Source organism: Ambystoma mexicanum, chromosome 10 (genome assembly GCF_040938575.1).
Source record: "Ambystoma mexicanum isolate Mex_15411 chromosome 10, UKY_AmexF1_1, whole genome shotgun sequence".
Lineage (NCBI taxonomy): Eukaryota > Metazoa > Chordata > Amphibia > Caudata > Ambystomatidae > Ambystoma > Ambystoma mexicanum.
The window spans coordinates 1,383,155,690-1,383,168,207 of record NC_090932.1 but is presented as its reverse complement, the minus strand read 5'-3'; the positions used below and the strand labels follow the sequence as shown (position 1 = coordinate 1,383,168,207).

The 12,518-nt window shown below is 46.0% G+C and overlaps 1 protein-coding gene across 2 annotated transcripts in view; it reads left to right on the top strand.

Annotated features, from left to right (window-relative positions):
* TCHP (trichoplein keratin filament binding) overlaps positions 1 to 12,518 on the top strand; it is a 264,855-nt gene that overhangs the window by 83,193 nt on the left and 169,144 nt on the right. For both annotated transcript variants that reach the window (XM_069619404.1, XM_069619405.1), the window contains exon 6: positions 10,467 to 10,640. In XM_069619404.1, coding sequence (XP_069475505.1) covers positions 10,467 to 10,640 — 174 coding nt within the window. The remainder of the gene's footprint in view (positions 1 to 10,466; positions 10,641 to 12,518) is intronic.

The following is a 12,518-nucleotide window of genomic DNA, read 5'->3' as shown; positions in this document are numbered from 1 at the left end:
ACTTATTGGGGAATCACGGGTTATCAATACTGTCAACCGCTCCATTGCATGTCATAGGGCATTGCCTGAATTTGGTGTAAGCCAGGGGGAAGTGTGCAGTATTTTACGAGACCATCCTTATTCTCTGGTCTGATCACTACGTTCAGATGTTTGGCTTAGTTATAGAAGGGAAGCAGACGGGAAAGGATTTTGCTATACCTCCCATCCTGACTCCTAAAGTACGCGATTTAGCTAAGATCCCAGGTGAAGAATTAGACGCGATTGGCAAGTATTGATAATAAGCTACCAAGCGAGGAATACTTCAATGCGGGCACTTTGATACTGGAAGAGATCTGTTCCAACTATGCTCCCCTGAGACCATAAAGCACTAGGGTTTTGAAGCCCTGGTTTAAGCTTTCATTAGTTTCGCTACGTAAGCAGGTGCGACAAACCAATAAGTTTTGGAGGAAAAGTAAGTTGGTAGTTGATAGCAATGAGGCGAAGACGGCACTAAAGTCCTATAAAGCAGCCATTTTCGAGGCTAAAAGGGATCTTCTTCACAGTGAGATTGAGCAGGCTGGGAACCAGTCAAAGGAAGTGTACTGTGTGGTTTCCAAATTCTGTAAACCAAAACTGCATTGTTGCATCGCTCGGTTCCTCTCAGGCACAGGCAGGCCAATGACTTTTTGAAGAAAAGATTGTAGCAATACAGAAGAGTATTGAGACCTTGATGGGTGGGGTTGGATTTTCCAACTCACAGGTAGATGTTGTAGTACCAGCAATTTGGGGGACTGAGGAGAGCTTTAGTTTTCAACCTGTGACGGAGGAACTGATTTACTCCCTCATATCAAAACTCAAGCCAACCAACAGTCCTGCATTTGTGGTGCCTGCCTGCACCGCTAGGCGATTAGCCCTGAATATCACACCCTTCATGACTACTTTTGTGAACAAATCTCTGACACAGGGCCTGAAGCATAAAAAAATGCGATGGTGAAACCACTTTTAATAACAACTTGTACCCAGTCGTTTAAAAAAAAAAAAAAAAACGGCCAGTTGCCAGCCTGACTTGGCCAGCAAAAGTGGTGGAGAAAGCGCTCACTTCCCAGTTTCAAACCTTTGTGGAAAAAGGATGATTGCTGGACGAACTCCAATCGGGATTTCGGACAAAGCACAGGACCGAGACTGCTCTGCTGGCAGTGCATGACGATCTGTTGGAGGTCGCGGATGGTGGCGTAATCAACCCTTTTGATGCTGGACCTCTCTGCGGCCTTCGACACAGTTGATCACGCAGTTATGCTGGATCGTCTTAGGAGAGTGGGTAAGGTCTCCGAACAGGCTATGGAGTGGTTTAGATATTTCTTAGCTGATAGATCCCAGCGGGTATTATTCAGGGGTTATACCGCCGAACCCATTGTCTTGAGGTGTGGTGTCCCCCAGGGATTGTTGCTGTCTCCACTGATTTTCAATATCTATATGTGTCCAGTCTTTAATATAGTGAGGTGTCACGGTTTGAATTTTCACTCGTACACGATGACGCTCAAATCTATATTGCGACTCAGAACATGGAGGACGCCTTTATTGAAGTTAACCAGTGTCTGGTTGACATCAATAGATGGATGGCCAACAACCAGCTTCAGCTCAATGCAGAAAAAAACACGATTATTCTGCTCGTTCCCAAGCAGCAAATTTTGAATACCAAGGACTCTTTTACTCCTCACATCCTTTACGAGAAATTACAATTTGCCTCAACTATTAAGAACCTGGGCTGTGTTTGGCAGGAGAATCTCGGAAGTGAAGCCCAGGTGGGAGCCAAGGTCAAGGCAGTGTACTACTCGTTGCAAATGCTCAGAAAGTTGTTACCATTCCCACCAGTGGAAGATCACACGGTTGTTGGCGGGTGGGTGGCTTATGATAAATACCCACCTGGATTACTTTAACAGTTTGATGGTGGGTATTCTGGCCCAGCAAATATACCGACTAAAGGAGGCCCAAAATGCTGCGTTGAGGCTGGTGGGACGGTTGGGTAAAAAGGAACAGGTCTCCCTGCTCTGCAGATCTCGGTTGAGGATCGAATCAAATTTAAAGGGGCTTGTCTCATTTTCAAATGTGTTAACGGGTTGGCCCCCGGAGTACCTTAATGCCAAAGTCTGCTGATACCACCCTGCAAGAGCACTAAGTTCGGGGATACGCTGTTATTGAGTATCCAACGAACAGGCCTTTTCTCCAGAGGTGATAGATTTGGCGTCTATGGACCTAAACTATGGAATAACCTTCCTGTGGATATTGGATCCTGCCAGTCATTGTCTCGGTTTCAGAAGGTTCTTGAAACCTATCTGTTCAAATAGAATTCGCCGAGTTTAGGGGTGGCATTTGCACATGAACTGTCCTGTACCTCATTTCGAGGTACAGGACAGTTTGGTTTCCATCTGCACCTGTATACAGTTGTTTGGTGCACGGTATAAATGCTTAAAATCAAACATCTAACAACGTGCACTTAGCTGCAGACTGAAGCAGTTGCTGGATTTCTAAAGTCTCCCTCAACTCCTGTCTCCTGAATCTCTGGATATTTAAACTGCCACTTTTTGCTGCTGGAACTCTTGGGCCTAACTTGGGGAACTTACTTAAAACATAACCTGCCTCTAGGGCTAAACTAATGAAAGTCAGTTTAGAATGTTGAACATAAATTCTTTATTCTCACAGAAGCCAATCAGAGTGTAGTGTCTCATTCACCATTTTGGCTAGTGATAACTTCCCTACTCTGAGCACCCTCCCCCTTCAGGATACCCAACCTAGTCCAGACTTCTGCAACCCCTGGTTAATACTAGTGAAGGGTAACCCCCACTGTCTACTAACTGGTTTTATCGGGGGGTGGTTTCCCTGAATTCGGGCTCACTGAGTGCCTCAGAGACCTCCTAGCTGCCCTTACTTGATATTCTATAGGGAGCTTTAGAAAATGCCTTGCACTTGCACCTATTCAACTTCCTTCTCTTCCCTTCTCATGCCCCTCAACCTTCTGTCCCTCTGATCTTTCACTGTGTCTTCCTGCCTTCACCCTTTGATGTTAACTCCTTTCCTTCTCCCACTTGCCTCCTACCACTTTGCCTCGTCTCCCACTTTTACTCCTCCTCTTCACTGCATACTTCTTACTCATGACTTGTACCCCTCACTACTGCTACTATTTGCCTGCGACTACTACCACTCTTCTTTTCTCATTACTCCGAATACCCTCCTCTCACTTTTGTCACTTCTCCTCTCACTACTACCTCTCCTCTCGCTGCTACTACTACTACCTCTCCTCTCGCCGCTACTACTACTACCTCTCCTCTCGCCGCTACTACTAACTCTACTCTCGCCGCTACTACTACCTCTCCTCTTGCTGCTATTACCTCTCCTCTTGCTGCTACCACTACTAGTTGTCCTCTTGCTGCTACTACTACATCTCCTCACTACTGCCACTAGTTCTCCTCTCACCATTACTACTTCAGACACCCTCCTTTCATCCTGTTCCTCCTGCTTCACAATCTCACTCTACACTGACTCTAATCACTCGCCACACAGACATCCCACTCACTCTGTAACACCCTTTCAGTTCCTTGTACCAATACCTTGCCTTCAGTATGCTGCCACACGCCACCACTCCTCTCCTTTCGCTGGTCTCTTGGTCTTCCTCCACTCCGCTGCTGACCTCACCCAGATAACCTTATCTTCCTGTTTCACCTTTCTATTCCCCCCCCTTTCCTGGCATTGTCTGGTTCTCCCTAGCCAATCTAACTCAACTGTTTGGTCCCAGTAGGTGTTGGGGCAAGGAAAGGTTCGAATATGGGCCTAAGCCCGCCCCTTCCTACGGTGTCATGTGTTGTGCCTTGGAGGTGGTTCCCGTCCTCCGGAAGAGTATGTGCTTTGGGAATCATCCTCCAGGCTTATTTGGGTGAGTGGCATGATCAATCTCTGGTGGTTTAGTGGGTATCTTTATGCTTTTATGCTGGGCCACATTTTCTTGGTGGACGCTCTTGTGGTGAACCAGAACATGTGGTCATGATTCACAAGTTCTATTTAAATAAGACCCAAAATGCCTAACTAATCCTATCTCTATGAAGGAAATTCCCTACCTAACTGAAGTAAAACTAAGGGTACTAGCCAAGTCGAAATAAAGACTTCTTCCCGAATCCAAGTAGTTAACTGGCCCTACCACTTTAGAAAAATACCTAGCTCAAAAGAAAAGGGAGGCTTGTTCACTAGCCTTGGTATGAACATCTGTCTGGCTCAAATGTAGTTTACTTGTTCTCAGTCTTAAGTTCTTGTCGATTGTCTTCACAAAATCCTTTTGGAAAATCAACAACGGTTTTCTGTAAGGGGTTCCTCTCTCCCTCTGATGAGGAAACAGTTAATTACTGTTTTAATGTTCCGAACCCTCTAGGACGACTTGAAAATGTACTTCTTTCTTTCTCACCTTCGTAGAGTTGGGACTTCCCAAAAGACGGTTAGCTCTGTGGTAAAAAGTCTCATCTCTCAATATACAATTTAGCTTGGGGTGGTTGCTCAGTCGAATAACACTGCTCCCTGTGATTTAATGCTATATGCTGTCCCTGCTATAGAGTACTTTGCTTCTTGAAGGCATTGCGAAGTAAGACACAGATAACCGACTTAAAATTCAAACAAAAGATATTTATTAACTTAAATGTCAGGATGGTCGAATGCCTAACTTGCCCTATACAAAGGTGGGATTTCCGTGGCTGAATAAAACTGAGGAAAGTCTGGGTCAATGAGTTCAACGGAAAAGTCAGTCTGTGTCCAAAACCTATCCTTGCCCTCACAATTCCAACTAACAAATGTGTAGGGAGGTCGAAGTCAAAAGAAACAGTATTCAACTTAAAGTGCTGAGTTGTTTCCAACTCACATCTTACTTTTAGCTCTGCCTTCCCCAAGAACAAGAAAGTTCAGTGAAAAAGGTTCACAATTACAGTGTTGTAGATGGGATGCCCTTTCCCAAGCTCAAGCAACACAGTGTCAAGACCCCCTTTGTTTTGAACTGTGTTACTTTGAACTATGTTCTCAAGACGACAAATGTGGCTCCTTTAAGTCTCAGAGTTCCCTTCCCAAAGACTTCAACTCTGCCATGCATATTTGTAGTAGTCTTGCCAAAAAAAGGTCTTGTCAAAACACCAGGTCAACCTGGCTTACTTCGCCAGTTCATATGCAGTGGTTTTATTAGGCTGTTGCTCAGTGTTCTTATATTTCACGGCCATCTTGACGAGGTGCAGTTGTTAGACCACATGGTCCACCCATTACAGGTTGCGCAACCCGCTCCCCGGGACTCCTCGACACAGGTTCCATGGCATTTCCTCCTGTGCACCAAGTCACCTTCACTTAGTTGCTTAGGTCGGCCTCTTGGCTCTATGTATCGTCTTGCCCTCTGTTGGCTCCTTCTTGTTAGCTTTGGGGTCCTGCCACTCCGTGTCACACAGCTTGCTAAGCTGTGGCCTTATCACACTGCAATTACTAATTAAAGTTCTCTGTATGGTTTCTTGTAACCTTGATGTCTTTACATTCAGGTTTTGGGTTACTTAGGTAACCTACATTTAATAGGGTATTTTTTCAGTTCAATATTCAATGTTCATTGGTGTTGCTTAACTTGTAAGATCTCGCTCAGTTCGGTATTTAATATGCGCTTATTTTCTTCAAGGTTAGTTCTCATTTGGTTCGGTATTTAATGTTTTAGATGCTTCGTAGTTAAGTTTTCAGTTAGTTCGATATTCAGCATGCATTGATTTGTGGCAAAGGTACGTTTTTCATTTAGTTTGGTATTCAATACACAGACCGCTATTCGCTCACAGTCTTTCAGGAGTGCCACAGTGCTTAGCCGCCCTCCCGACACTCGCTGGCTTCTCAAAAGTCCTCCTGGCGGTTCCTGCGATTTCCTCTGGCTTTGTGAAGTCGGCAAACCAGCCGGCGTGAGTTCCGCTTGCCTGCTGTGTGCTTCTCTCAGTATGCAGGCTCCCAGGCTGTTTCCTCAATGCAGACATCGTCCTTGAAACATCAGGCTCCTCGTCAGCAGCTTCTGCTGCTCGTACTTGTAGAGGGAGGCTCCCAGACCTGGGGAAAACATACAGCCCACTTTCTCCGGGTCTCCCAAGTCCTTTGCGATGATTGCCGGCGTCCTGGCTCTGTCTCTGGTTCCACCATGGCACCCTCCTCATAAGGGTTGCCTGCTGCTTCCCTTTAGCTCCCCGTTCTGTCTGGCTGATTTCCTTTTATACACCTGCAGCCATCCCCTTGACAGGCTGCAGGTGTGATTGTCCACTTAGCCTTGCCTGACCACCATTAAAGGGACATTCCTTACCCTCACACAACCCCCATCAGGCATCTTCTTCGTTCCACTACTAAAGTGGTCAAAAGGTGTAATAATCACTGCTTTTAGTGGTCTCTTCTTCGTCTGAGTACTGTCAAGTATGATATGTGGGCGATTGAGGGGAACTGGCTCATAATGGCCCACAAAGGTTGGGGAGGGCTAGATTGGTCATCAACAAGAAAAGGGGATACTATGTCTCGCCTAAGGGTACCCCACTCCCAGTCCTCAAAGACCCTCCAGCCAGGTGATCCTCCCTCACTTCTCCACCCCCATGGTCAAGATCCAATAGCGATGGCCTTTCCCTGGCCACCTGTGCAGTGTACTCAAGGGGAGTAAGAGCGAGAATACCATTGAGTTCCTCACACTTCCTTTTACTCTGTCTCAACATGGGACCTCTGTGTGTGCTTCCTTGATACGCTTGGTGGTTATTTCAACCTTGATATACAGTTTCTGTATCTTTTTCCCACTATTATTCAGTGTGGGCCGTGTATCCCTCTCATTCCCTTAACTTGGCGTATTTTGGCGGCTATTCCAGCCTTGTATAACATTGTTTGTATCCCTTTTCTCTATGGATTAGAGGGGCTGTGTGCCCGTTACGTTATCTTGACTCTTCATAGTATTGGCAGCTATTCCAGCCTTTCAGTACATTTTTCGTATTGTTTGTTCTGTCAGCAGCGTCTCTTTCCACATCAGTCCCTCTTGTGGCAGGAAAGACGCTTGTCGGCGTGAGCTTAGGTACTTGGGCTTCTCTTTCCGTGCTGGTCTTGGTGTTGGTTGCTTGGCGGCAAGCCCACCACTGCTCTTCAGTGGTCACGTCACCCTGGAAGACGGCTGTCTTTCCGTCCCCGGTCTTGCCTTGACTAGAGCCTCTTGCTCTGTTAAGGCACCCCCGGTCGAGCTTCGCTCATTCTGCTCATCACTGCTGGCTCCAGGGCTCAATGTAGTTTCCCCCTTGCAGGATGTAAGTGCTCCAGGGATTTATAGTTTTAACAGGGAAAGCAACTGTTTTTTCGGGCATCCATATATGCAGAAAGGGTAGTTATGACTGTGAGCTCCATGTTGAAATGGGAGCCGTGTTCCCAAAAGGGTAATGGCTCCCAGTTAGTCCCACTTGCCCAGACCCCTAGGAAGTGTCTTGGGTAGCGGACTAACCTCTCTAGCTTCAAAGGGGTTGGCTCCCCTCTGGAGAGAAGGGACACATTGTCCAGATTCATCACAACGTACAGATCGGTTTTCCAAGGCATCCCTCCCTCACTGGGACTCTCACGGATTGGCTGCCTTGCCCATGCTCTCTCTCACAAGTTGGTTGCTTCGTCCAACGTCCCTTCGCCACGCAGGTTGGCTGTGCCGCCCTGCTTCACCCTCTCTCCACAGCAGTTGCTGTCTCCCCTCCTGTAGCTCTCACATGGTCATGCTCCCATGGTAACATGGCTCTGCCTCAGCGGGGTGTGGGAGTCGCCACTAAGCAGTGCAGTTGTCTGACAGCCTAGCCGACCTTTTTGCCCCGTTCCTCCCCTGGTCACTATGCACCTCTGGTGCTCTGCCGAAATAAGGATACCACCGGCGAACACCTTGTGTAGGAGGCATGATTTGGAGGCAAGGGCCCACAACGACACACACTAGCACAATTGGACCTTGGGGGCTACATCTGGGAGTGTAGCCCCTCAACAGGTTTCCCTCTTCACACATTTTCAAGGCCAGGTAACTGGCCTTGTCACATAAGGCAACACTCTTTCTGTCATTTTATGTTTTCCCAATTGTATCAGATGAGCTTTTGAGGTTCAAAGTTTGTATGAATTCTCTATACACTTTTGAAGGTCAATTGCAGGTGGCTATGCCCTAGTTTAGGAGTTATGGACAGGACCGATATGGACAGTTGGTTGCAAAGGCCTTCCCCTAAATCCGACAGATGGAGGTTGAGCAGTATACAGCCCTCTTTAATACCCTTCTAGGTGTAAATCCAACCAGTTGTTCTACCTTGCTGATCCAGGCGGACTTTAACCCTCGTATTTTTGTGCAAATGGATAATCATCTTTAGGAGACCAGGTGGAATGTTCCAAGATTTCAACTTGGGCCATAACCTCCCCCTATCGACAGTGTTGAATGCTGCACTTAAATCAATAAATGCAGCATACACAGTGTTTTTCCTAATGTCCCAAGTTTGTTGGATGCCGGTTACCAGTGCCAGCCCACTGATAGTGATGTTAAGGCCCTTCCGAAGCCCTGTCTACTTGAGGGGAATGATGTTTGCTGATTCGGTCCATGCCCTTAACTTGGTTAACTATGCAGTTGTCAGGGACTGGATAAATTACTCTTCTAACTAAAGCTCAAGGATATTTGTGTAAAAGCTCTTGTTAACCAGGTTTTGAAAAGCTGGTTGCTAAGCCATGCACACAATCACAGAGCATATGTGGACTGGCATGAAGAGCAGACCAATGCTAAAGAGGAGCATTATTTTCCTTTTGGTAAGCTGGTCAGCAGATTTTCACATTGCTGTACTCCGAAGGCGGTACTGACACTGCTTTTTAGTAGTGGTTGAACTGTTCCATCTTGGGCTTATTTAAAGCAGCTTTACAGTACAACATTCTTTCGTCAGCCTTGACTTTTTCTATGGGTGGGCTATTGCTGCGTCTGTCTGATTTGTTGCACCAAGTGTTTTAATGCTTCTGTTAGAAATGTAGCTGTATCGTTATCGATTCTGTTTTATTGCTGATACTATCTCAATGTCAGTAATGAGCTGGATATTCTGACAGTATAGGTCAACTTCAACCTTTACACTAGTGAATGCATGCTTAAGAAAGCAGCAATTTCTAAGATACGTCAGTGGAGCTCAATAGAAGTCTTGCTAATTTATAAAATGTGCTTTGGATCCACTAGCACAATGTTCATGTTAAGAGCTGCAAAGGATTATTATCCTTAAAGCTAGGCATCAGCTTTATAGTTTGTTTGATTGAACTGCTTTTTCATGCACATTTATCTTGTGATGGGTATTCAAACTTTGGTGCCCCCCTTAAGTAGAAATATTATTTCTGGCCCACCCACAAGCTATAACTGTTCATATTATTCATTAAATGCTTATATTTTGTATTAAAATCCGTCACTGTAATCCCTTTTTGAAGAGCACTGCACCCCACCCCTGGTCATCCTTCATGCCCCCCCCCCCCGACCCAGCACTACAGTTTTAAGACCACTCAGATAGACTGAAGTAATTCATCATCATTAGAACAGTGACTTTCCAGCCTTTCATATATACATATATAAAAAAGTACTTAGTCTTTTATACTGCGATGGCTACCACTGTCGTAGTTTCTCATTGCCAATGCATGTCCACAGGTTGGTTAATTTCATACCACCTGGTAGAGCAGATAAGGGTAACGTAGCATGGCAAAGTGGGAGCATCTGCAGACAAACTGAATATGATTACTGCTAAGGGATAGCTTAGACTGGAAAAATGGGGGAGAGCTTGTTCAAAATGTCATACCAGTAGGCACAGATATGCTGACCGGAGCAATGTGGGGCGAGCCGAGGAGTAAGTCAATACTAAGGCACAAAATGCTAAAGGTAAAATGTGTGCGAGAAAGACTGAACACAGATTTTGGTACTGTAATTATTCATACGGTTCCATCAGATTTATATTGTGGAAGATGCTCATCAATACAATGCTTTCAGGCTAATTGTACAAAAAAGAAAATTGGCATTCTTCAGCGATCGTTATGACTGTCACTTAAAACATCTAAAAATACTCCCTGCAACCTGGCAGCTATTTTAGTCCTGTAAGCAAGAGCCCAACTTTGGGGTCAACATGTTTGGCATGATCATAAAGAAAAGGGGATTAAGTACCTGGGAACTTTGCAGGGGAACACAAACCTTTCTACCTCTTACATATACGTTTGAATGTAAAAAAGGTGGGATAGCACATCAGGATCCCAAACAGTGGCAGCTTCCAAATGCCAGTGATATGTCTCCTTAGCCTTCTTAGCTTATGATACCCCCCCAGAACCTCTTAAAAAAATAGTAGAGATAGGTCCTGGAAACGGCACATAGGGCGGGAAGGCAGATCCTTTAAAGTGGGATGGAACTGTGCATTTATTAAATGCTTTGTTTTCATCTTTACTATAATTTGTTTTAATGTTGCAAGGAAAAAGATATGGAGGAAGAAGAAAAAAGGCGGTATGAAAATGAATATGAAATAGCTAGACGGGAAGCGCTGGAGAGAATGAGACAGGATGAAGAGAGACGGAGACAAGACGAGAAAGACAGGGCTGATATTTTGCGTCAGCAAATGGAGGACTTAAAACTTGGCGAACTGGAGGTAGGAGCCTTTTCATGTATGATTACTGCTACCATTTATACAAAAGGGAGTTTCATGTATGTTTTTGTCAGTGTGTAAACTACAAGAGGAATAATATGATTAATTTATGGTATAATCTGCAAGTGAAACATGAAGTGATCAATGAAATATGTGCATAATCTTAGAGGTTTCAAAAGGTACTAGAAATCTTGATGTGCTTCATCTTGCAAACATGTCCTTGTTTTTTTTTTTTTAAGGTTTTTATTTAGATCAACAGATGCACAAAGGTTACATTGCTTTTCAGATTCCGTACAGAACAAATGGTCAGATTTTTTGTAGAAATGCTTGTCCTCTTCCCCTCTCCCTCCTCCCACTCACTCCCCCCTCCCTTTACCCCCCTCTTTTAACAATGTCGGGGATGGGTGCGGGCCGAAAAAAGAAAAGCAAACAAAGTTATCTGCTGATAAAACCTTGGTTTTGACTCCCCATTCACCCCTTCTCCTGTGTGCTGCTTCCCATAGTCACCCCCCCCCCCTGCGACGAATATGAAGAACCAACAAAAGAGGGATTCCCCCTGAAACTTGAGATGCCCTAGAAAAAACCATAGGGCCACACTATGGGTCACTCCCTGAAGGCCCACAACTTATAACATCAACTTCAACATGTTAGCGGCTAGTAGGCGCGAGTGCTCAATCTTAATCGCTCAGCCCGCCGAACAAAAAATGGTGGCCCGTGGAGCGGCCGGCTGTTTTTGCTTGGTAAAGTAGCTTTTCGCCTGCCCCTCTTCCCAGGTATTGTGCCTGTGTTCTGGTAATGTCCTTGCTTCGCCCTCCCTCGGATCTCCATGATCAAATTTCAGTGACGGTGAGCCTCTCGTTCTCAGGGAGTGTTTGAATTTTCTTGTGCCCTTGGGGCATCCTCTCTTTGGCCAGGGGCCAATGGGTTTCCTGGTTGGCTCTGAGGATGACGGGAGCTCCTCCGGTGGTTCCTGTGCCTACAGTTGGGCCCTGCAAGACGCTGCATGCTTCCTCACTCGAGACCACTCTATACTCCTCGTTGCCGTGTTCGAACAGAAGTGCAAAGGGGAAGCCCCACCTATAGCGGATGTTGTGCTCTCGTAGCCAGGCGGTTAGAGGGCGACAGTCTCATCTTTGGGCGAGGGTGGTGATAGATTTTGACTTGGGAGTCTAAGAAGTCATTGCGTTCTCGTTATCTGGCTCGCTGCACTATCTCCACCTTGTGTCAAATGGTGATATTTGGGTAAAACTGATCTTGGTCCGTTCGGGGGGCCTCCAGCCCAGTGGACTCTCTCAAATTCAAGATGAGTAGGGAAGAGTGAGTTCACTAGGGCTTTGACTCTTCTCTCCAGGCATGCTGGTGTCTCGTTGGGCGCTTCTTCGAGGCCTTGTATCCGAATACTGGCCCTTCTCTCCCTATTTTCTAAGTCGTCTACTTTGGCTGCCAAGTCCATATTCTTCTGCTCTAGGTCCTGAAAGCAGCTTTATGACCTCATTTCCATGAGGTTCGTGGACTCTTGGTAGTTTACGAGCGCTCCTACTTTGTCTTCAATTTTGTGGACTCTCTCCTGAAGGGCGTTTAATGTTGAAGTCATGCTGCTACGTAGGGATCTCATTTAATCTAACAAGAGGTGTATGTCCACTTTTGTTGGGGTCTCATGGTCTTCCCCCGAGTATGAGACGAGCTTCACGTTTCCACAGCGTATGCAGTGTTTGTGATCTGCCCCTGTCTGTCCTTCGTTGCTTCCCCTGCTTGTGGGGATCGCCTTTGTGGCTATTGCATGGGGGGGGGGGTCTGGGGAGGAGGGGAGGGAGTGTTTTGGTGGATTCTTGCTTTTGCTGTGCTGAAAAAGGGGGCTTCCTGTTAGCCCACCGCTTCTTG